Source organism: Stegodyphus dumicola, chromosome 8 (assembly GCF_044657685.1).
Source record: "Stegodyphus dumicola isolate Sdum_Otavi_A_Nest chromosome 8, ASM4465768v1".
Lineage (NCBI taxonomy): Eukaryota > Metazoa > Arthropoda > Arachnida > Araneae > Eresidae > Stegodyphus > Stegodyphus dumicola.
In genome coordinates, this window is record NC_140775.1 from 143,292,156 (window position 1) to 143,317,313 (window position 25,158).

The 25,158-nt window shown below is 29.8% G+C and overlaps 1 protein-coding gene across 6 annotated transcripts in view; it reads left to right on the forward strand.

Annotated features, from left to right (window-relative positions):
- Ndae1 (Na[+]-driven anion exchanger 1) overlaps positions 1–25,158 on the forward strand; it is a 294,988-nt gene that overhangs the window by 183,000 nt on the left and 86,830 nt on the right. For 5 of the 6 annotated variants that reach the window (XM_085822524.1, XM_085822520.1, XM_085822519.1 and 2 more), the window contains 6 exons: positions 2,106–2,198; positions 2,867–3,019; positions 4,049–4,184; positions 7,669–7,829; positions 11,647–11,847; positions 24,043–24,147. In XM_085822524.1, the coding sequence (XP_085678650.1) occupies positions 2,114–2,198; positions 2,867–3,019; positions 4,049–4,184; positions 7,669–7,829; positions 11,647–11,847; positions 24,043–24,147 (841 nt within the window). In that variant the 5' untranslated portion in view covers positions 2,106–2,113. The remainder of the gene's footprint in view (positions 1–2,105; positions 2,199–2,866; positions 3,020–4,048; positions 4,185–7,668; positions 7,830–11,646; positions 11,848–24,042; positions 24,148–25,158) is intronic. The other variant, XM_085822523.1, reaches the window with a different exon arrangement.

Genomic DNA, 25,158 nt, shown 5'->3' on the forward strand with positions numbered 1-25,158 from the left:
GTTTCTTTCGGCTGTAATAGCGTGTCAGAGAAATCTTAATTCTAGCCGTAGTCCAAAATGAGATAAGCAAAACACATTTTGCAGCGCTTTGTAGAATTGCATTTGTAGAAATGTATGTTGGTCACGTAGTATTTCTTTTTAGTGTATATAGTATTATCACTAGTTTTATTAACTGGTGAATATGGCTTACTTTACCTGGAAAGAGCAGATACTCTGGAAATATTGAGTAGTTGAGGAAGAACGTTTGAAAATGCGATTCCTTATGGAAATGGACTATTTATGATCTGTTCCCATCCGGTCAAGAAAATTTTAAATAAATAAAAAAAAACCAAAAGACTACATGTTATCTGATCACTAAGAATTCTATTCTAAAATACTTACGTTTCTTTTTGTCTTCGTTGTTATATCATTAATTTACTTATCTTTAATCTTATTTAATTTAATTTTATGATATAGTTACTTAATTCATGATTTATTATTAACTTTATTATATTTTTTAAATTTAACTTTCCGTGCTTTATTTAGTTTTGTTCGTTGCTTTTTTGACGTTCATCCATAAGGCTTCGGCATTTCTGATTTTAGAAATTAAGCCCTAAGTAGACGATAATATTTTATTATATTGATTTACAACAAGCGTTAAAGATTTTGTGCTTGTATATAAACTCAACTTTCAGGTCGAATAGTCAGTTTGAGGCCAAATCTAAAATGTATGCTTCGTCATCGGTGGAAAAGGGGCTGAGATGGGGTAATGGAAAGAAAACATGCAGAGAAGATTTCTACTGCAGAAAATACGAAGAGTATTTGAAAGAATTGATTGTTTGGAAATTCTTAATAATATTAAACAGCTCCGAAAATACGAAGTATTGCGAAAAGCTAGGTTTTTCTAATTAAGATTTTATTATTGCAGAATTCTTTTTTGAAATAGGGTAGTTTTGCGGTCTACAGGTAACTGAATATTAAATCTGCTGAAACTATATGGAAAATGAAAACCAGAATGGTGAAAGTATTAATATTTTCTGCGCATACTTGAAAAATTAAAGCCTTTTATGTATAGATATTGCCCGATGATGTTCGTTACGATGCATCTGGGGAACATTTTTGAAATTGAAATTTATGAAATGGTGAACAAAGAAATTGCTTGGCGTAAGCACTGTATACAATATTTTGTCAAGCAAGTGATTTTTGAGATATTCTTGAGTTTTGCTTCGCCTAAATCTCGAACAAATTAATAATGTGAAGACCGATCGTTAAAGAAGCTGATTTTCGTTAGTGAAGATACTGTGATTATTTTAGCAACTGAGTGCAGAATTCACACCACCGAGGGGCTCACATAATTCTTATTTATCCCTGAAGGAGATGTGTATGTAAAAAGTATTGCCTATTCCTTTTGCTGCTCGATATAGGACTTCGGTGGCACCTTTCTTTAAAAAACATAAAGCTTGTTATTTTACGTTACTTTAAATTAAAAAAGTCGACTGAAAGAAAATATTGTAATAGCATACGTTAAATGTTTCTGTTTAGAGTTATTAGAGGGCATAACTGGATTCGCAGCATTTCGGACATAGCTTGGGACATCGAATTTTAAACCCAGTTCTTCGATAAACAGACTGTTTCTTACAATATTCTGTTTTAGCGAAGATATTCGAAAGAAAACAACAAATTTTTTACTGTCTCTCGGTTGATCTAGCCACAGAGTTCACAAATGTGACCTCCCGCTATGGGCGGGAAAAGAAGGTCGCCTTTTCTAAACATCAGCGGGGAAAGTCGTTTTCGCCCCGGCTTTGTGAAGATTGTAAAGGCGTTTTATCGTGTGTTTTCTTCTACCGTATTCCTCTTGTGGATACTTTTCGCAGTTTGAGTGGTGGGAACTGCCCGCAGTGGGTGGGTAGATGGGTCTGCTTAGAAAATACTTGTTCGTAAACAGAATATCGTATTGTTTGATGGCGTGGAGCGAAAGCTAAACTTTTACTCGATTTTTTTTTTAAGTATAAAATTTCACGGTATATTTAGTATGATAAGTAATTGAGATTAAACTTTTTTTTTTTAAATTTCATATTTTATTGTTCCCTTCCGAGTTTATTTATAAGTTTCATGTTTTTTTCTAGGGGACGCAATGAATCCCTCAATTTTGGAGGAAGCGCCGCGAGATCCCGGAGTGCGTGTAACGCATCATAGTTACACCGACAAAGACTTCGAAGGTAAGAGGGAATTTTTCCCCTGCTAATAGGAAATTTCATGCTCATATTATATGTTTTAATTCACTCAAAAAATAACCAGTGTTGGTAAATATCTAAAATTATATTTATAATTTCTGAAAACGTCATTTTCATTAATATCAGTTTAAAAATTTATTTACAGTGATTGAGAATGTTTTAGAATTAAATTTTAGTCGTATAAAACATGAAAGATATGAGGAAGATGTAATCTTCAGATTTGACATTCCTAGTTTAACAACCTTAAAAAACGATGTCTTAAATAATATCTTAATAAAAATATCTATTAAATTCGTAGAAGTTTTATCGGCCTATGCTATTATAATTGTAATACCACTTTTTATTATCTATTTGTTTTCATATTCATAAATTTGGAACTTGGCTTCATTATCATTAAATATCAATAAAAAGTTATGTTCAGGTTAATATTCAGAAGATGCTTTAATTTTCTTTGGAGAATGTATTATGAGAAGTAATTTATACATATATATTTTTATTGGTCTATATGGCATGGAAGTTATTGAAGAAGGAAAATTAAATCGTTGTAAAGTATTTATTTTTCTTTCATATGCATGCTTTTCTTATTATTATTTTAAATGCTTTTGAAATAGTTCTTTTTGTCTTTACTAAAAATGAGGAATTATCTTCTGTAGGACACAGAGCTCATACTGTCTATGTTGGTTTGCATGTTCCTGGTTACCACAGACGTAGTCATCATAGAAGGCATCGGCATCATCACAAAAATGGACATAAAAAAAGGGAAGATGGAACATCTGCTGAATATCCCAACGAATTACATAGGCCAGGTAAATAAAAGCTTTCCTGCATTTTTTTCTTAAATAATTTTTTTCCCCTTTTTTATAAGGGATATTTATAACAAAGTAGGTATAATGATGTATCAAAGGTGGTCTATCATAATAACGTATCAATAAGTATGTATCAAAGGTGAGGGAAGGGTTCAAATATCTAATTTTTGACTTCAGTCTTTTGACTGAAATTAAAATTTTTCCAAACATTAAAGAGCAACTATAAAGCAAAATTACTGATTTTTGGCAGTTAATAGCTCTGCACTGGATAAAATAGTAATAACTGTTAATACTGTAGTCGAACCTGAGAAAATTTTAACTCTTCACAACTGACTGAATTTAACCTGTTAAAAGTCCAGACATTTTTCATTCAATTAAAATTTGCACAAAAAACATTTTACTGTATGAAATTTTTGTTCTAGGTTTTATTGTAATACATATTTAATATTTCGAACTTGGGGCAATTTGCGTGTAACAAAGATTTTAAAAAAATTATATCAGTTTGCATTTCGTGCTGCAATTAGTATATAAAATTTTGCATGATTTTTAAGATTTTACTGATTTAGTAATTTCACCTTTTTAAATGAATATGAATTTTTTATTAATTTTAATATATTTGATATAATAACTTTACTCTATTTTTTAAAGCAAATTAAACAAGACAGAGTTAAAAACTTTTCATTAATTAACTATGATCTGATTACTTTGCTATTATTTGTTTCGATGCAATTAATTCTAAAGCAGTATTTTGATTTTACTAATATTCATAAGTACAGATTAAAGCTGATGAAGCATGAGCCACAATGATAATTTGATACATAGTTTTTTAAATGATTATTTTTTGTCTGTACTTATTTAAAATGTATTTGTTCTTGCTTAAAATATACTCTTATATTAATGCATAAAATATTTTCAGTGGTATTTGTCATTCTTTTAATTAGTTATGTGTTACATGTACATATGTCTTCAAAAGATATTGTATTTGAAAATTTATTATTGTAAAACATGTTTGTTTTCTTTTCCTAATAGTCACACCACCAGCAGAACGTGTTCATTTTATATTGGGTGAAGATGAAGATGGCACTCACGAATCTCATCCCTTGTTCAGTGAAATGGAAGAACTTCATTATGAAGGAGATGAAATGGAATGGAGGGAAACTGCTAGGTCATAAATAATTGTATTTTATGTAGCTTATGTTTGTTGTCATTATGATGTGTTTTCGAGAAAATAAACTACTGCATATATTTTTGAATAAAAGTATGTTTATTGGTATTTTATGTGAAATACATTCAAAATGCCCTGAAAGTAATGCTGAATTGAGGCAGACAATTGCAAATGGAAAAAAAGTAGCTGCATAAATATTCTTAATAATATCGTATTCTCATTTTCTGTCCATGTGTCTGGCAACTTTTCAATCAACTTTTATAACTGAAAAATATTATTTTATTGCATTTTTGATCTCATGTTTGTTGTAGAAATTTATGCCAGAAAGGGAAGAAAGGAGAAAAAAAGTGTTGCAATGAGTCATCTTAATACCTTAACTTGTATTTATCTTTAACCTGATGAAGAATCATTTCAGGTCTGTTGATCAATACAAGCTTGAGTTGTGATTAAAGACCATTTCAAATGATATAACTGATGGTAACAGATGTTTACGTTAATGGTTTGGTTATTTTCGAGTAGTTCAAAATAAACCGTATCTTTCATCAGATGGAGAGAAGAAACTTTGGAATAGTGTTTTGATTTTCTGCAAGACGTGGGCTTTTCTTTTACGTTCGACTGTGTTTTTCAGGTAGAATCAGCATAAAAAATTTATTTCTCATTCTTCAGTTATAGTTCACCTTAAAAAATTCTCCACTTTATTTCTTGTGAGCAAAAGAACAAATTATTCATTCTTTATAGTTTTTAGCTAGAGTCCATGTGGAAGGCTCTAGCAGCATCTTCAGTTCATCATCATCCATATCCCTTGGTTACCATTGCTTGTGCTCAAGATTAGAACTTCTTAAACTACCCTCAGCATTAACATTCACTGTTAAAATCAGGCTATATAGGAAAAATCTTTGGATTGGTTTCTGTGGGCAAAACTATTCTATGAATGAAAATGCAGCTTAGCATATGGCAGCAATTAGATAATAACAAATTAGTGAAGTTAATTCATTATAATTGAGAAAGTAAAGGCTTAGCTTCAAAATTGTAATAACCTATAAAAAATTGTATTATAATACAGTCAAAAGTCGTTAATCCGGACTCATTGGGACTTCGGCGATTCCGGATTATAGATCATCAGTTTAAATCTGGTAAGATGGCATGCAGAAATTACAAAATTAAAAATATGAAACCGTAATTTATGAAATAAAGAACAATTATGATCTAAAGGGTATCAAAATTTACAAAAAGAAAAAGGCTTAATATTTATTTGTTTACTTTATTAAACATTTCTTTCAATGTAAGTTGCTTCATTTAATGTCATAATACTTTCTCTTTAATTCTATTAAACAGACATAATTTCTTGTTTAGTTACAAAGTTCCGCTGTTCAAGTCCTATAATTGCTGTGTTGAGAATACCGACTAATTTGTCAATCGAAATGTTTTCGTTTTCAATAACCTCTGGGTCACTTTCTTCACTATCGGAAGCGAATTATAATGATAATGACGAGGAACTTGATTTAAATCATATCAAAGACGAGGAACTTGATTTAAATCATATCAAAGACGGAGTACATCGAGATGAAATACTACACTTAGTAAGGAATTATAAGCCAAATAAAATAAAAACATCTGCCCTGAAGATAAGGATAGTGCTGACAGATCAACTTCCAATCCGCCCTGTGAAATTGATAAACAGATTTCGGATTTCAAAACATACTTTCGCTTTGTAGATGCATATTAGTAAATATATATTGGAAATTCTATTTGAAATAATCGAAAGTTCAAGCTTACTTTTATGAAATTGCTCTAACAGTCTGCAAAAAATAATAAGTCGGATCCAATTCGAAGATTAAGGAACAACGCAATCTGCAACATTAACTGAATTAGATAATTTTAGCTTAACTTATACTCCGTTACACATTAAACGTGCATGCGCACAAACATATTCGCAGCCGTAAAGGTCTTACGCGCTCTTGTAAATGCCTGTGCGCATGCATGAACGTGACGCATGCGCAGAAAGTTTGTAGCTTTGAGGTCCGGATTAACGACTTTTGACTGTATCCACTTTGTGGACTTTTTTTTTGGCAGGTTAAAATCCTGCATTACTTATCCACCCTACTGTAGTAAAACCAACAGTCTACTGTAATTATGTAGATTAAAAAAAAAAATTATAAAATTGTTAATATTGTTATTGTTTGTGCTCAAGATGAATCTGAAGTCTGTGTAAAATTTTTATATGTGTCGTTCACCTTTCTAGAGTCGGGATCTGATTAATTTTATCCAGTTTTGAGCAATGGAAGATTATTTGACAAAGGAGAGTAGATTTTAGAACATAATCATCGGATTTATTAAGAACATTAGAATGGATTATTCTGCAATTTGCTTTTGAAAAGAACCATGGTTAACAAATTTACTGCTGTTAACTTACTGGAATATTTTTTTTGCATGACTTTAACAATGAAAGTTGCTTTCATCTCCTTTTACTGATTTTCCAGAAATATGACATTGTATTGTCATTAGGTTAATTGCTGCTATTATTTATTTGTATGGTCATTTTCTATAAAATTTTACATTCTTTATGATGTTTTACATATCTCTCTAATCTCATTTAAAGCAAGGGATTTCTCAATCTCTCTCTTAATTTTTTTTTTTTTTTTTTTTTTTTGTGTGTGTGTGTCTTCATAGGTGAGAACTACGCTGTATTGTTGTTGCTTGTAATGCAGATCCATTAGTTCCTTAGTTTTTAGCTCCTGGATGTGTTACTGCATTAGTTCTTCATTAGCATGTTTTTCTTCCTTGTCTCTAATCCCATGGTCTTCCTTCAAGGAGACAATTTTATCAACAACTAGCTATTTTAATGACACTTGATAGGCAAAGCGCATACTTTCTACTCTTGGCATTGCTTGTTATCAAGTTTTATAACAAATTTTGGCTGTTTTGTTTCATTTACTAGCCAAGTTACTCACAGTTCAAGGTTTTGTTTATACTTTTTGTGTTATATTGCCGAGGGATTTGTAGTAACTTGTTATTTATGCATTATGACGGGTTTTTGATTTTAATGAGGTTGTATGTGATCTAAGTCAATTTAATGCATTCTTAAAAATATAATCAATTTTATCTTTTTAAATTGCCTTAAAAAGTCTGTTTGGATAATTTTAGTTTTAGTGAATATGCATGTGTAGTTTTGTAGTTAATTGTAACCAAGAGCCAGTTTTTTTAATATATAAATTTCCTAAAAATTGTGCTTGGCAGTCATAAGAAATCATGACTGTCCAAGCACTTGGTTTTGCTCATTGGAGCAACTTACCTTCTCCAGTTAATGCTCATATGAAACAGTTGTTTGAAATAAAATTTTTTTTAATAAAGTGTTGATAAAAATAAATGTAACAATATTAAAATAAAAAGTTGCCTACTTTTTATTTTAAGCAGTGTAATAAAGTGCATCAAAGTCATGATTTTTTTGGCAATTTATTTGTCAACTATTGTTATATTTTAATAGATGGATAAAGTTTGAAGAAGATGTTGAAGAAGGGGGAAATCGATGGTCAAAACCACATGTAGCTACTATATCTTTACATTCTTTATTTGAATTACGAAGTTGTATTCTTAATGGCACTGTAATGCTAGATTTAGAAGCAACTAACCTCGATCAAATTTCAGGTGGGAATTTTTTTATATTTTTATTATTTGTTATAAAATTTTATAACTTGTCATTCATTTGGTTAAATTAGGTTTTAATTATGTTTAAATTTATGTTATAACTTTGTAGATTAATTTTTTTTTTATTACAGCAATAGTTAAATAGCATTAAATTTGAATCCCTTTGAAATTGAGTTAGAAAATGTTACTTAATTGCTTTTTTCGTATCTTTTATTTACATTGTTAATGCTTATACACATAAAGTTTCATTTAAAATTGTATTCAGCTTAGTATTGTATTTAAAATAATTGTTCCAATATATGTAAACTTTTATTCACTGTACTTTAATACTTTTTTTTAAATTGATGATTATATTGTTGAATGTTTGAAAAATCAATTTTTAAGATTATATAGCTTAAAATTCTAAGAATTATCGAGGCATGATAGAAATAACTGTGAAATTCTAGTCTGTTAATCATATGATGTTCATAACTAATGCTGTAGATTTGTTCATAATTTACCTACTGTTGACCTAATTTTTAATCAAAATGAGAAATTATGTTTCTTAAAAATCCTGCATAATTTAAAAGTTTTCCATAGAATTTTAATTTAATAGTAAAAGAAAAACCATTTGATTTCACTATTTATTCTTTGTTTTTCAATCTATAAATGAGGTTTATGCAAAACTCGGAGAATTTGATTTAATAATAAATCCTTGAACTCAGACATTTAATTCATAATTAAAGTGATAAAGCTGTATTGTATTATAATTTGAGTTTTAAATATATACAGAATGCACGATTTAATATAAAGTGTATTACAAAAGCAACTGGCCACTTTTGATTTCCCAAAAACAAAGTATTTCAAATGCATTAAACTAAACACAAAATGTGATTTTCTTCAAAGCATAACATTTATCTAATGTTAATCTTGCATAAAGTATTACTTTCTTAAATTAAAACATTGAGCTTAAAAATTAATGTCTGTTTTGAACAAAAGAAGTCATGTCAAGTAATCCAATACTTGTTTTTCTAGCAAGTGTAAATAAATAAATAATAAAAATCTGAATTTGTAAAACATCTTAGTAGAGTATTATAAGCTATTGAGAAACACAATTTAATCTTTTTAGCATGAATTCAGTTATTTTATTTCCAGCCAAATGTTTTCTTCATCATCATGCATTGCTAATGTCAACTGAGCAAATACTTTTGGATGTTAAATTCCATTTCTTACCAAATTTGTTTAATAAGTTTAAAATCTAGACAGTTAGGAGATATTCTGAATGTTTCAAGAGTAATAAACAGCAGCCAGAGGCTCACTTTTATAGTTTTGTACTTAATTTCATTATCTTGTAGAATTTGGAATTAATTTGCAAAATAAGTTTTTGCACTGATTATTCCAAATTTCATTGTTTGTATTGATCTATTTCAATATCAATGACCTTATGGTTTCAAAGAGCAAGACACACCACTCTACCTTAACCTCTCCTCCTCCATCCCAATAACTGGGTGGGCTGCATGAATATTTTCATGGTTTTTGCCATTTGTAGTGGAGATACATGCCAGTTTTCCTAGGAAATCCCCCAGGAAAGCATCCCCATTAGGCAGATAATAGCCCTTGCATGCTCCGATCTGCCATACAAACCTCTTCTTCCATAGTTTGATATTCGGAAATTGTATATCTCATTGATTTTGAGGCTCCCCCTCCAAAAACTGAAGTTTCTTGCTCTTCTACTGATGTAGGAATTTTAACTTGCTATCTGGGCTTTGTATCCTTTATACCAGACAACTCTTTTAAATATTCAGATTTATGATAATTCTATATGATTAATAAAGTTCTGCTTTAAGTTTAGGAAGACTCAGTCTTCAGTATTTCATAGTTTTTGACAGTATTTCATTATATTCTCGAAGAATCATTCATTACTTATAAGCTCCTAACTCTCTAACAAATCAAAGAAGTGAACATGTGAAACTTACTACAGTCAAAAGTCGTTAATTTGGACACCCATAATCCGGACCTCAAAGCTACAAACTTTCTGCACATGCGTCGCTTTGACGCACGCGCATAGGTGTTTACGCGTGCACGTAAGACCTTTACGGCTGCAAGTATGTGTGTGCACATGCGCGTTTAATATATAACGGATGGTATAAGAAGCTAAGCTAAAATTATCTAATTCAGTTAATGTTGCAGATTGCGTTGTTCCTTAATCTTTGAATTGGATCCGGCTTATTATTTTTTGCAGACTGTTAGAGAAACTTTATAAAAGTAAGCTTGAACTTTCAATTATGTCAAATAGAATTTCCGATATATATTTACTAATATGTAAAGGATTTACAAAGCGAAAGTATGTTCCGAAATCTGTTTATCAATTTCAGGCTGCTCTGGGGAGGGGGGGAAATGCCGTGGCGCCTAATGAATTGGAAGTTGATTTGTCAGCACTATCCTTATCTTCACGGCAGATGTTTTTATTTTATTTGGCTTATAATTCCTTACTAAATGTAGTATTTCATGTCATGTACTCGTCTTTGATATGATTTAAAGCAATTATAGGACTTGAACAGCGGAACTTTGTAACTAAACAAGAAATTATGTCTGTTTAATAGAATTAAAGAGAAAGTATTATCACATGAAACGAAGCAACTTAAACAACTTACATTGAAAGAAATGTTTAATAAAGTAAACAAATAAATATTAAGCTTTTTTTTGTAAATTTTGATACCCTTTAGATCATAATTGTTCTTTACTTCATAAATTACGGTTTCATATTTTAATTTTGTAATTTCTGCATGTCATCTTACCAGATTTAAACTGATGATCTGTAATCCGGAAAAATCGATAATCTGGAATCGCCGAAGTCCCGACGAGTCTGGATTAACGACTTTTGACATTACAATGTTAATTCTATAAGAATGAGAATGAGAGAATTAAAAAGTAGAGAATAAATCTAAATTTAAACTGTATACATATCTTGAGACTTGGTCATAAGATTAAATGACAGTAAATACATAATATTAAATAAATATTAAACAAAGATAAATCAATTATTTTTAATTATAACTCCAGCTTTGCACAACAGTGAGTAATATAGTTCACGGAAAGAAACAACTCATGAAATTAATCAAAAATTTCACTATACATAATGTTTGAGGTAAAAATATTGTTAAACATTTTTGAAGATTGATCGACTGACTGCATGCATGCCACACTCATTTTTCTCTTTGACTTTTTTAATATGTAATAGTATTCTGTAGCATGCTATGAATAAAATTTTATTGTTCCCAAAACTATTAGATGCTTAAATATAATAATAATAATAATTTTTTCATTTTTACAATAGACATATCTTTTTCTGATTGGAAATTAATTTATGGATTTTGAAAAGCATTTTTTTTAAAGCAGCCAAGATTTAAAAAATTTTAAATAACGTGAATTCAGAGAACATTTTTTGAAGAATTATTTCAAAGTGGAGTTTTTATAGATATCACATGTTGTGTTTAATGCAAATACAGTGCCTTAAATTTTTGTATTGCAGATGATTTTGTTTGATTTCCTGTAATATTCAGTGAATCTTGTGACATTTTTTTCATTCTTATGAGGAAATACTTGTAAGCTTTTTATTTTGAGTTTGGTAAAAATGCTGAATATTTTGATTAAAAAATTTGTTTATAATTTAAAAAACTATAATTTTATTTTTATGTTTTATAACTTATTTAAAATGTATTTTTAGAAATGGAAAGTATCTGAACATTTTTATGAGTGTGAAATCATCTTAAGAAACTTTTTGCCCTTGTTTCGGTTGTGAATACTTCATCATTTAAAATTCAAATGTATATTTTAGATCTTGTATTAGAGAATATTGTCAATGCTGGTCATCTGCAATTGGAAGCTCGTGATAGAATAAAAGAAGCTCTGCTGCGTCGTCATCGGCATCAGCATGAACGCAAGCATGATAAAGTAGATAAAGGTTCCAGATTGCCTCTAATACGTTCATTAGCTGACATTGGACGAAATTCGAGCAAAAGCATGTTTGGTTCAAGTAGTAAGTTATCTATTTCAAAATAGGTTATAAATTATTTCTTTATACTCTAGTACTTTTGGATAGGTTTTTTTATCCATGTTTTTAAATTTGTGTTCATATAAGTTCAGTAGTATTTCAGACATTGTTTGCAGTCATTATCATGCTAACAAAGAGGATGTTTAAATGTCTCATTTCGGGGGGGGGGTGATCCATATACTTTATTGCAAAATAGAAGATGGATACACACATGTGTATCACTTCATTTGTTGTGTTTGACTGTCAATCTATGAAATTATTTCAGAGCTTAATATGAGAAGGAGAAACAGTTTTTCGAGGCATTATGGATATAAATATTTGGATGCCACATTGGTTTCAGTTTTCATTGATTAGCATTTTATAGTCTAGCCCATAATAAAATAATTTATATAGTTTAGGCAGAAGATTTTGTAATGAAGTTGCAGGGTATTTATACATTGAAAAAAATGTGATATTTAATTTATTCGAACTATATATATATATATATACGTGTGTGTGTGTGTGTTTATTAATTGTAACATTTTAACACTGTCTAAAAAGTATTTTAATTTCATATGCAAATATGATTCATTCTTTTCAAATCTAATTATTTATTTTTAAAAATAAGTAGGTTTGCTGTAAATTTACCTTTTGTATAAAGTCCTAACAACAGATTCTGTTCCTAAGTACTTTCTTGTTGTGGTGGAATCTATTGAAATGTTTATTTTGTGTATAAAATTTATTAATTTGGTTTCTTAACTTTATTGTGAAATAAATCACCTTCATTTACTCACATATTAAGTCTAGGAATAATGATGCAGAATACATAAGGATATTAAATATACTTTTTGAATACATCTATATGGTTTGGTCAAATGAAAAAGTGACAGTAAGACTAAAAATTTCTCTGTGTAGATAGAGAAAAGTCATTCATTTTTAAATGTAGCCTTGACTTTTACCCAAACGTTTCTGGAAAAAGAGGTTCATGATGGCACACAGCAAACAACAATCATGTGTATTAAGGCTTTAAATCAAATGATACTTGCATTCAATGTTGTGCTTATTGTAAAGAATGTGTGTATTTCACAGTTCTTGAGTAAGCTTAAGAACAGTAAGTAGTTTTATTCATTCTTCTTTCTTTCTTTTATTTTTTATTGGCCAAAAGTAACAAGTGTATCAACATTTATAAGGGATGCTAACCATATATTGTAGAAATTTTATTTGATTAAAAACTGCCTATTAGCAGAGTGCATGTTTCTTTCATTGTTGTAAAAACCTGTTGGATAATGCAAGACCTAGCCAATCAAATGAACTGTTATATCTATACTTATGGAACAACTGAACAAAAGGAGATATGTGAAGTGAATTTCATTGTTGAAACACCACAGCCGAAAATGTACTATCAAGGCAATGCACACTCATTGAACACATCTATCATCGCAGTAGAGGCAAAGTAACACTACACTTGTCACATGCACATGACCAGAACAGTTTCTCATTGCCTGATATCAGGAACCTGTTTTTCTTCATGTAACATTCAGGAAGGCCAAGGTTTCATTTAATATGAATGAGTATTCCAAAGTCAGTAGACAAACAAGGTTAGGCTCTTTCCAATGCTCACACTTGATGTACTGAAGTGGGAGAAACAAAGACACAAAGCGAGTATGGAATATTTGATTTTAAGTAGATTTTGTTTCAGTGATGCCCTCATTGACATCATGAAAGAGCAAACCTTATTGTGTAGTAATCTGGATATGTGGCAGAGTAAAAAGATGAAAAATCAGTGTAAATTCACGTGAAATAAAGATATTGATTTGAATGTTGCAAAGGTATATGTCATTATGAGTATACAAATTTTTATGAAATATTTTCCTTAACATGCAGTTTGCTGACACATTTGTATTGCTCTGAATTTAGTCTATTTCTCATTTAATTGCAGAAAATATGTTTCTTTCTAACTACAAGAAAATAAATTGGTTGAAATAGTTTAATACAAATAGTTTTGTCCAATTCAATTTTTAAACCAGTTTACCTACATAAGGATTTTAACCCTTCTATGAACCACATCTCCTCATATTTTATACAATATAATTCACTGTAATGAATAACTTTTGCATGCATCATTATAATGCACTAGAAATTAAACTTTCATACATAATGGTTAAATGCACAACATTTAACTTTTCAAGCTATAGGATCATTTAAAATTTAAAAAATTTCATGCAAGGGCTTGGAACAAAAGCTTGCATTTCATGCACATGTAAAATATCTGATTAAATATTTTTTTAAAAAGCACATAAAATTAACATATTACAGTTTGAATATCTAAATTACATATCAAATTATGGTTTGCAACCTGAGGCTCATCAAAGAGGCAGATTTTTTTTAAGGGGATGGGACCTAAGTTACATTTTAATTTACGTGTTTACTAATAGATGGCACATACTATTGATATTGCCAAACTGTTGAATTTAATTTTTTGAAAAGATGCTGTGCAACTTGAACTCATGATGGGCATTTATTACTAGCTTAAAAGATGCTTGCAAAGACAAACAGTTAATTATTTCATTAACTATTTACATTTGTGCATAAATGAAAAAAATTGTAAGGATTTGGTTTTGATATATTGTGCATTTTAAGATGTGATCGGATGGAGTTTTCCAAAAAGGGTATTCTGTATTCAAGAAATATATATTTTTTTAATAAAAGGGGTTTTAATTATTACAGAATATTGCTGCTTTAAAAACATACCCTTGTGAGATTGTTTTGTTTGTTGGAATGCATAAGACATTCTAATTAATGCCCCTCTGATTTAATTTCTTAAGGTTAGCGTGATAGACAAGAAGCAGATTTTAGGCTTTTGGCATAGGCTTATGTGTGACACAGGAAATGATTATGCTTATGACACAGAAAATCTAGTAAAAACAAATCAATATTTCAATAGTTTTAGAAGTATGCAAGTTTAGTTCATAGATACTTATACAGTTGTTTTGAGCAATAAATTTCTAAACTCTTATATTTTTAGGGGAGTAACAATTAAGTTTCTGGGATGCCATCCCTATAAATTACTCTTTTTTGAAGGGGAGGAACGATTTAAGCTGGTAAATTGTGTATATATAATGTAATTAATATTAATTTTGATCTTTATCTTTTTTGTTCCTGTTTGATGGAACTGGAGGTTAGCCTGTTCTGTAAATTGCAGTTTCCTACTTCCTTACTAGTATTTTAGCATTACTGAATTTATTGTCATTGATAGTCTTAACAAAAAATTCTTTGGGGGGGGGGGATGGCTTGTATATGAAGTTTGATAATTGTACTCTTAACTGATGTAGACACATAGTTACAGTTTCATTCCGATTAGAAATGTGCTAAATATGATTTTGTGGCTAAAATTTTAAGGGATTTTATTATTCTATAATTTTTTCATTTACTTTTAAAAGTTTCAAATTTTTATATACTTTTATCATTTATTTTAAAGTATGTTTCAAGAGATTTTTCTATCTGTACTGCAATTTTCCCACAAAAAGAATCATGCATTTGTCATAATGTGTTAGAATAAGTTTTTATATGATGAAAAACCTGAAATAAGTGTAACTTTTCGAATAATTTATGTTGTTTTTATTATTGACCTTTTGAAAGTAACTGAACTCATTAGTGAATATATATATCCCATTTTTTATATTACTCACTGAATCAATCAATATTTAAAGCCTTTAATTTGTCTGTCACACTTTTAATAATTTCTGTATTTGTGTGACTAATACATTTTGCAAACTTAAAAAAGGAATTTTTAAGGTTTCATGTCAGATATTACAAGTGAACATGTAATCCTAAAGATCATGAACAGTAACAGTATATCACTATTTAACCAAACATTTCATTTTTTAGAGATACTTTATAACATTAAACTGCTTTGTATGGAAAATCATATTATTTAGTTACAATAAGTCTTTTTGAATTGTTTTCCTCATTGTGTGTATTACTGATATTTACTATTTCAGTAATTTATTAAATTGTCATTACTGCAGTGTTTAGTTTGAAGATGTTGATAAAATTCCATTTCATGTACTCAGTGATTGTATGTTTATAAATTAAATTGTAATTAAAAATATGATGTTTCTTTCTGTGGATATAAATCATTGTTCCCAACATAGCATAATGTTTAACTTGCTCTTAAAAATATTAACAGTTTGAATTACACTGTAGTACTGTTTCAGTGCTTATGCGTGCTATATGGTGGTATTTCCTTGGATGCTGGTTGCCAGAGCTATAAATTCAATTAACCTGAAATCTATTTCTTGACTTTATGGAAAGCAATAATCTGTTCATCGGCAAATATAAGCAATAATGTTTTTCATCTTGATCTGCATGACTAATATTTTGTATCAAAAACTAAATATGCTTGGTTTTCTGTCTGCGAGCTGCTTTATTATTTTTATTTTTTAAAGCTCCTTAATGTAATGCTTTCCCACCCTGCTTTGCTACTTAACTATGAATTCATATTGCGCAACTGAACACTTATTTTGCATTGTAAATTGGTCATTATTGCAGCAAAATTGCGTATGAAATTTGGAATAAACCTGAAGATCCACTGAAGAACGCTTCTGTAATTCTCTGTGAATAAAGGTTAGTTTTTTTTTTTTTTTTTTTTAATGTGTTCTCTTTTTAGAACTTGGACAATCAATTCTATCTTTAAACATTGTCAAAAAAATTAAACGAGATACATTTTTAGATGCTTAGTAAAATTATATTTGCAATTTTTTAATCTAAAAATTTTAAATGAATTCTCAGTGTGTAATGTAAATGGTAAAAATACATTATAAAGTAACATAACCAGTCAATAAATTAAAAACTTGCATGTCCTGTTCAACTCCTTTTACTCATAATGACCGAATACTATGGGATATATGTGTTAGAAGGTTTTAAAGTACAGCTACTTAGAAAAATATGTTTTTCCCTTTGTCAAAAAGAAATCTGGTTTTAAAAGAATTGCTCAAGCTTAGGTCTCAGATGAACTTCCTCTGAAAGATTTTGTTTTCTGCTCATGCTACATCGATAAGATCAGCAGATTCATGAATAAGATCAGCAGATTATAATAGTGAAGTTCTTGTTTTGGTTGAATATTTTTCTGTAGATCTGTTCATCCCCTCCCCTATTTTTTTTTTTTTTTTTTTTTTTTTTTTTTTTTTTTTTTTTTATTTACCTTGCTTATGTGACATCCTGCTTCCCCTCTACATGACACTGTAATTCAAGCTAATAGCATAGCTGCCAACTCTTTTTCACCACTTCTCCCAGATCACCAGATCTGTAGGTTTTTAATTTTTAGCCTTATTAAGGGAAATAAATCCCACTAATGAATGAAATTTATTGCATTAATAGAACTTAAATTGAACGAATTCCATATCCATACTTTTAGTGACTTTCAGAATAATTTTTATTATTAAATTGTATTTCATTTGAATTGTATTTTTATTACATTTTATTGATCTTGTTAAGTTTTATTTAATCTGGGTTTTATAAAAGTACTGTAGACATTTGTAAATTTTTATATAAAGTTTTAAGCAATGTTTTATTAGTTAATTTTTAAATTTAATTTTCATCAGTGATGGTACATGAAAATTTATCAACATAAATTATATATACATTAGTTATTAATTTTGTTTTCATTATATTTAAAAGTACTTTGATAAACATCCTTCCTAACTTGGGATTTTCTCAGCATGAAAGCATCAGAAGATTTAAAAATTAACCAAAGAACATAAAATTTTGAATATCTAATTAAATATTAATATATTTTATATCAGAATTATATAACAATTAATTGGATAATATGAATCATGCATATAACTGAATTAAAGTCAGTTTGGAGTTCCTTTGAAGTGGATGACAACATACATATCCCTTTCAAAATGTTGTGAAAAAATACTGCTGACGAAATGCACCATGTTACCTAAAGTATTTATATGGCAATTCACAATGTTGCTAAGAATGTATTTAGGTTGAAACCCAGGTATGCATGTAGCATTTTCTTGCAGATGGCTTTCCAGTTCTCCAGACATTTTTGCCAGTCTGATACAAATTATGATCCCTCCTATGGAAATTTCAGCATTTTATAGCAATGGATTGTGCCATGCTATTTTCATTATCTTTGATGAAACCTCATGTTTGCTGCCCAAACGGGATAGTTGTCAATGACTGTAACTGCCGTACCAAAGGGCCTGGGTTTGAATTCCAGAGAAGGTGTGGATGTTTGTATAGTTATTATGTTACTACAATGGCGAAGCCCCCAGCTTCCCCAGCCAATAGTTCAGCTATGAAGCATTTAGAGGCCAACCTGACAAAACAAAAACGAACTGGAGGGAGGGGAAGAATAAACACTTAAACATATAATGACATGTTACTGTCAGACAAGTGAAATAAGTCATTACAACAACACAAACCTCATATTTAACTTTCTGCACACAGACTATAATATGGATCACTTAAAGGAATCATGCAAATCTTTTGTTCCTTCTCACTTTAAGATTGTGGTACCGAAATTGTGTTTGATGCTGAGTTTATGCAATTGTATGATGTATTTCTTAGCGAAAGCATATCGCTATGTGCATGAGCAAAGCAACAGCAGAAAAAAGAGTATTTGTGTCTTGACTGGAAAAATAGGCAGTACTGGATGCATTGTTGAAATAAAGACACCCAAACAAAGACTTCTGTCTCAAGTCAGCAGTCAGTTTGTGAATGCTTTCCAAACTCACCAGTGAGTTCGCTACTTTTTAGTGGCAGTGCAGGTAATCAGGATGTGCCATTAAATGAATAATACTGTGAACAAGTTGCTACTGTGAAATTTCTGTTTATTCTTTTGTTTTTCTTTTATAATTCTCCTCATTTTCCCCCCTTCCATCTCTCTGAAACTAATGATTTTGAATCTGGACGATTTCCTTTTGGCAGCTTTTAAGCCAAAAGCTTGATTTTTTCCCTCCACATGTTGAAACATGGAGTTCAACTTTTTTTGAGAAACTGTTTTGATAAATTCTGTTGAGGAGTTGCATTTATGTGCTTGTAATAAAAAGATGTCATTTCTGCATTCTGATTTATGTAGCTGGCAGTTACTGACCGTAATTTAATTAATTGTAGAGATTATGATCTAGTGAATAGGCAAAAACATTTTTTTTTTTACATATACATATGTCCTCTGTGCATCTAAGGTGAAAAAATTTACTTCCCAAAACGGCCACATAATGTTACATGCGATGTACCTTGCATCAAAATCACATTGGTATTTGTCTTTGACTAAATTTGAATTAATACATGCAAAATTCCAAGACCATAGAAGGAGGTGCTAGCTATTGAAAAATTAATAGATATCTTTCCAACAGCTGTAAACATAAAATAAGGTATTAAAATTGGTGTAAAATTTAGAGCAGTGTATTAATAGCAGATTTTGTCTAAAAATCGAAAAAACTCTAAATAAAACAACAGAACTGTTGAAAGTAATCTGTGATGAAGATATATGGAAATTCAGAGTGTATGCAGCTTATTAAAAGATACGATTGTATGCCAAAAGATCTGATAGATGATGTTAAAAGTAACATGTGGCAGATAATTAAAATAAATGACTTAAATAATAAAAAATAATCTGTAAATATGAACAGATTATGAGATATAAAAGAGTTCAGCAAATGATTGAATGTCAGATTATTATTTAAAGAATTTGATTAATTAAGATGTAGTTTGACTGATTTTAACTAAATTAGTAGGAATAACAAAGAGTCTTGTGAAGTTTGTATCTTGCTCACACATGTAGTCACATTTTGCTCATTGTGCAAGAAATTATGGTAAAAAAAATTAGAATCCAAATACAATATCCTGCTTATCTATTTTATTTAGCTTGTGATTTCTAGCAGTTTCTATAATTAAAAGCTGTGCCTAAGGGAAAAAATATTTTTAGTCCAAAGGGGTAGTTTGCCCAGAAGGACTATTAATTTAGTTTTGGCATTTTTCATTGCTTCAGTATAAATGTTGATTCACTTTTCAAATTCTTGCCACCAAATATAATCGTCCAGTATATATTTAAAGAAATTAAATAATGAGGAATCTGCATAAATGTATATATGTTTCTCACATTGTGATAAAACCACAGTACCTAGAGCCATCAAATTTTGAATAATGTAATCTTCCACCAAATATGAGCATCTGGAGGCCCTAATTTGGAATTTGAAATTTGTTTTATTATCGATTTCATGTTTTTTTAACACTTTAACGAATTTTTGATTAACAAACTCAGCGATTTCAAAGCAAGCAATAATAACACTGTACGAAAAAAACATTCCTATCTCCAGCATGCGAGACTGTACATTGGAAATTCTATAGATATGCTCATTTTAAAATTAGTTTGCGATATTGTTGTTGAATTGAATTTTATGGTGAGCACAAAGAACATGATATTTAATAAATAAAGGTAACATGCAAAACATTAAAAAAAAAAAAAGCCCTATTGGACATAATGTAAAATCTGAAAGCTTTCAGATTTTTTTAAATATAATTCATATCAAACAGAATGTGAAAAGTGTACTCAACATTATTTTAGAAAATTAATTTCAAGCCTGCTGTGAGAAATGAAAATACCATATAAATCTCTGTATTAGATGCACAAAGGAATTACTCAGAGCATGATAGTTTCTTAGTGTTCAGATTTACATATATATTATTAAAACTGGTATATACTTAGGTATTCAGGTTTTTAATTCATTGCTATTATCTGCATGTGTTCCAAAACCATATCTTAAAAAGAATAATTGAAATCATTGTTAAATGAGTAATTTCTCTTCAACTGAAATTAGCATTGTAGTCAATACATGGTATGCTCACTTGGTATGTAGTTGCTTGTGTTGCCATCTGTTAGCAGTGAGAAGTGCTGCAGTATACAAGTTTCACAAGCCCTTGAGATGATAATGATCTTGGAATTCTATCATAGATCTGTTATATGGCAGTCGAATATCATATAGCTGTTATTTGCAAAGAGCTCCCATGCAACAGATTCTGATATTCTAACTGCTTTGTAGTATGAGCTTTGATTGGCTCTCAAGATCACTACAGCATCATCAGTTGAAAATATGCAACATCACTGCATTCTGTATCTTTTAAATGGTGACCATAAACATGCATTATTCAATAACCCAAGACTAGAAATGGTTACTAATGAATGAATACATAAAGCAACTATAGAGGTAGTTATAATCATATTTAAAGCAATATGACTAAAAGAATTGTGAAAAAACAATTGGAAAATATAAACTTAGATTTGAAAAATATATAACAAAACCAAGTTTACATGTTTTCAACACGATGATCATCCTTAAAATTAAAGCATACTTGGAGATCAAAAATAATATGTTTGTATACATTGATGTGTTTAAAAAAATTTGTGTGCCAATCACAATATTTACTTAATGTTAATTGGCAACAGCAGTGTTGTTGTCCTTATCTGGTGTGCATTGCTGCGATTGCTGTTTTTCATGTAACCAATATATTCCCAATATATTTGATTGTTCAACCTGGACTATATCATTATTTAACCCACGAATAATTTAAATTCTAACATGTTATCAGCACGAAGCTCAAAAGGAAAGGCCATAAGGATCCATGGTTGAAGATTCGGACCGAAGCTTAACCGTGCAAATCGCTGAAGCCTACCCACATTGTGAATCTGAAGTGAGCTAGATAACCATCCTTTGAAAAAATAAATAATTCTTTTCTGGTGAATTTAGCTCAATATATGTACTTGAAGAATGACATCTGAAGATTATAAAATGCTGAAACTAAACTGCGACAATTATCACACATGGTGTATCTGTTCGCGCCCCGTGCTGGCGCAGAAGAGGTATTGGGAAGCAGTGGAACCCAGATATGGAATTGAAATGAATGAAGTGGAGAGGAAAAAGAATGACGAAGCTCTTACCCTGTTATTCTTCATAGCTGAAGATACATTTCTAGATGATAGCGGAGATTGTGTTAGAGCCAGAGACGCCTGGAACTGTTTAAAAGAAATGCACACAAAATTTGGTTTGCTTTACGTACTGCAACTTATGAGAGAATTCTTTAACATAACTATGAAGCCAAATGAGTCTGTCTAATCCTATCTAGCAAGATTAATGGACTTGCATAGAAAATTAGCTAATGGTGGATATGCATTTACAGATAGAGGAGTGGACCTAATGATGCTATTAGGACTGCCTAGAAGTTTGGAAAAAGACGAAGCAAATCTGACAACTACGATTGTGAAACCAAGGTTACTTGTAGAAGAGAAACATATAGTTAGAAATGAGAGTTCAGCCAGAGTGTATCATGAAGAAAAAGCTCTTAACATTAAAAGTTAATTCTAATGATGAACAGTTCATTAGAATGTTGTTGAATTCCTAGTTGATCACTTGCTTCAGATTTTCTATTTTAGAAATATTATGCATGTAGATTTCATTCTTAAGGTAGCCTTAAAATAAGAAATCTGCTGGTACCAGATCAGGAGCAGGTCAGCTTTTCCACTACCATGAATTTATCTGTTTTGATGAGTCGGGTATGATATGGATGAAAATATAACTGTTTGTTAATCTGTTATGCAGCTGCCTTGATGTAATTTTTATAGAAATTTTGGTTTTTGCGATCAAGTACACATTGTGTTTTTTTTTTAATCTTCGGTCACTTGTTTTTGGCTTGCCAATTTTCTTTGCATCTGATATGCTCTCTGTTTTAACAAAAGTTTCATTCATATTAGTAATTGTTATCAGGAAAACTGCAGAAATTGACATACCAGCTGCCATTTTCTTGTAATTTTAAGTAACCAAGTAAAGACAAACGCATTGTACCTACTTCTTAAGTTAACTGGGTAGTTCTACTTCGTTATGTTATTTACTGATGTGCATTTTGCCAGATGCATGTAACCCAGATTTACTGATTTGGCATAATAATACTTCCTTTATAAATGGGACTTATCAAGATAATTTATCTTCACCTTATTTTACTGTAATATTGCCTTTAAACATGATAAAACTACTTTTGTATCATCTTGTTAATAATTAAACCAGCTGATATTAAAATTTCTTGTTTGAAATTATATCTCTTCTTAATACTTAAATGAGTTTGGTCTCAATTACTTTACCCATTGTATGGAAATGTTGATTCATTTGTTTAACTTTTTAATTATTTTCCTCCTGATATCTTTGTATTTAATTTCAGTGCATTCCATTCAGAACTATGGATATATCTGCATGAACATGAGATTGTCTCAAATTCTTGCTGTTGAAGAAGATTTATAATTTTTGTATCGCCCTTGAATGAAGAATAAAACCTTTTCTAGATATTTGGACTTCTTTTGTTTCAAGATATAAGCAGGTCATTCTAAACAAATGTTATGAAACATATTCAATCTTCAAATGCATCTTACAAAATTCCCCTTTTATTATGAACCTGCATGTTTTAATTATTATTGAAATTTCACTCCTCATTTACTGAAATGTGTCTAAATTACTCTAAGTAAGAAATTATACTGCACTGAAATTTCATAGCCATTTGTGTTTATTGGAATAAAAAAAAATGCTGATTGTAGTTAGAGCACAATTTAATTTCAACCATCATATTCAATTTGATTGTGAAAATATTCTTTCTAGGCATTTTTCTTTCTATCCAACTGGTTTAAATATTTTGCTGTTTCGTTTATCGCTGCACTAATAATTAAGTGAACATGTTTTAAGTCTTTGGAACATGTAGTCTTCAAGACTATGTATTGATCTTGGTGTATGTTTGTAGATTGACTGTCCTTTAATTTGTAGTGAATGAGTGATGATATAAGAAATTAAGTGCTAGTATATAATTTTGCATGCATAGATTATATAATGCTGTATCAGAAAAAGTCCTGTTTTTTATTTGTGAAGCAAACCTTATATGTGATCCAAAATTTTTGTCCTTGAGCACATTAGCTAATAGAGTAGAAAAACTTACTGTTTATTATTAATTTTAAGAAGTGAATGTGTTTGCATGATATAAAAATATTCAAAATGTACGACTATATAAAAATAAGCTCTGCAAATGATAAAATGAATTTTTTCAGTGCTACGGCAGTTAGCATCCTTGGATAGACCACAGGAATGTTTCAAAAATATTTTCCGTTTCACGTTTTACAATATTGAGTTTCATTTCGTTACATTGTTACAGCACAGTTAGATAAAGATGCAGGTTCATCTCCACCGACAACCCCTGTCAATCCTGCTATAGCTGGAGAAGCAAAACCAAATTTTGCCAAATACCTTGGCTTACCTGGTAACGTAAAGGTTCACGTTTTTCTCTCTACTAGTTTACTAAGCATGCAGTAGTGGTAGATTTTACACTTATTTGAATTTTTCTTATGTACAATAAGTGAAACACTTAAGTAAATTCGAAGAAAACCAAGTGATACAGTGCAAGTGAAATAATGCAGTTTCCTACCTTTTTAGTTAAATGAAACAACGTAAAAGGAAGATATCAGAAGTATATAAATTTTATTTTCATGTACATCCTCAAGTTATATTAATATCGCATCAGTTTTATAAAATAGTTTCAGAAATTGACTGTTCAATTTTAAGTTTTTATTTAATGAAAAATAGTATTTTAACTTTAGTTAACTAAATCTTACTAGAATTAAGATAATTATGTGAAAGTTTGAATCTGTTTCATCATTACATGTACTTTGTAATTTTCAGAAGAAAACTTATTCGCCAACTACCAGTAAGAAAATGTTTTCTCTATCTGTTAATGAACAGGTAAAGAACATTGTTTGACAAGGCAAAATTTTCCTAAATAATGTATCACTTATGTTAGCTATTTCAATAAATAAGGAATAAAAGAGAATGGCAGACTTAAAAAGTTTTTTGGACCATGTTTTGAAAATAAGAACACTGTTATAAAAGCTAAGAGTATATTTAATTTAACAGTGATCATTAGGTAATGTTGGCACATATATATTTTTGTATAAAATTGTTTAGCATGTGTTGTCTAATTGAAGAAGAGATTCAAAAGGTTGTTTTGCAGTAAGTTAGGTTCCAGAAATTCAAGTATTCTTTTCATATTTTTTCCCTGTATTTCCTGGAAACATTGCTGCTTGTTTTGATGATGCATACATAATGATCATTATAATGGGCATTATGCATGTATGAAAAAAACTAATAATTCCTTTAAATATCTGAGCTGTCACAGCAGTCATTGATTTGTACAGTCTTTGGTTTATATGATTGGAAAATAAATATATTGTATACCTCTAATTATGGCAGTCTAGGTAGTTTTTCCGTAGTTATT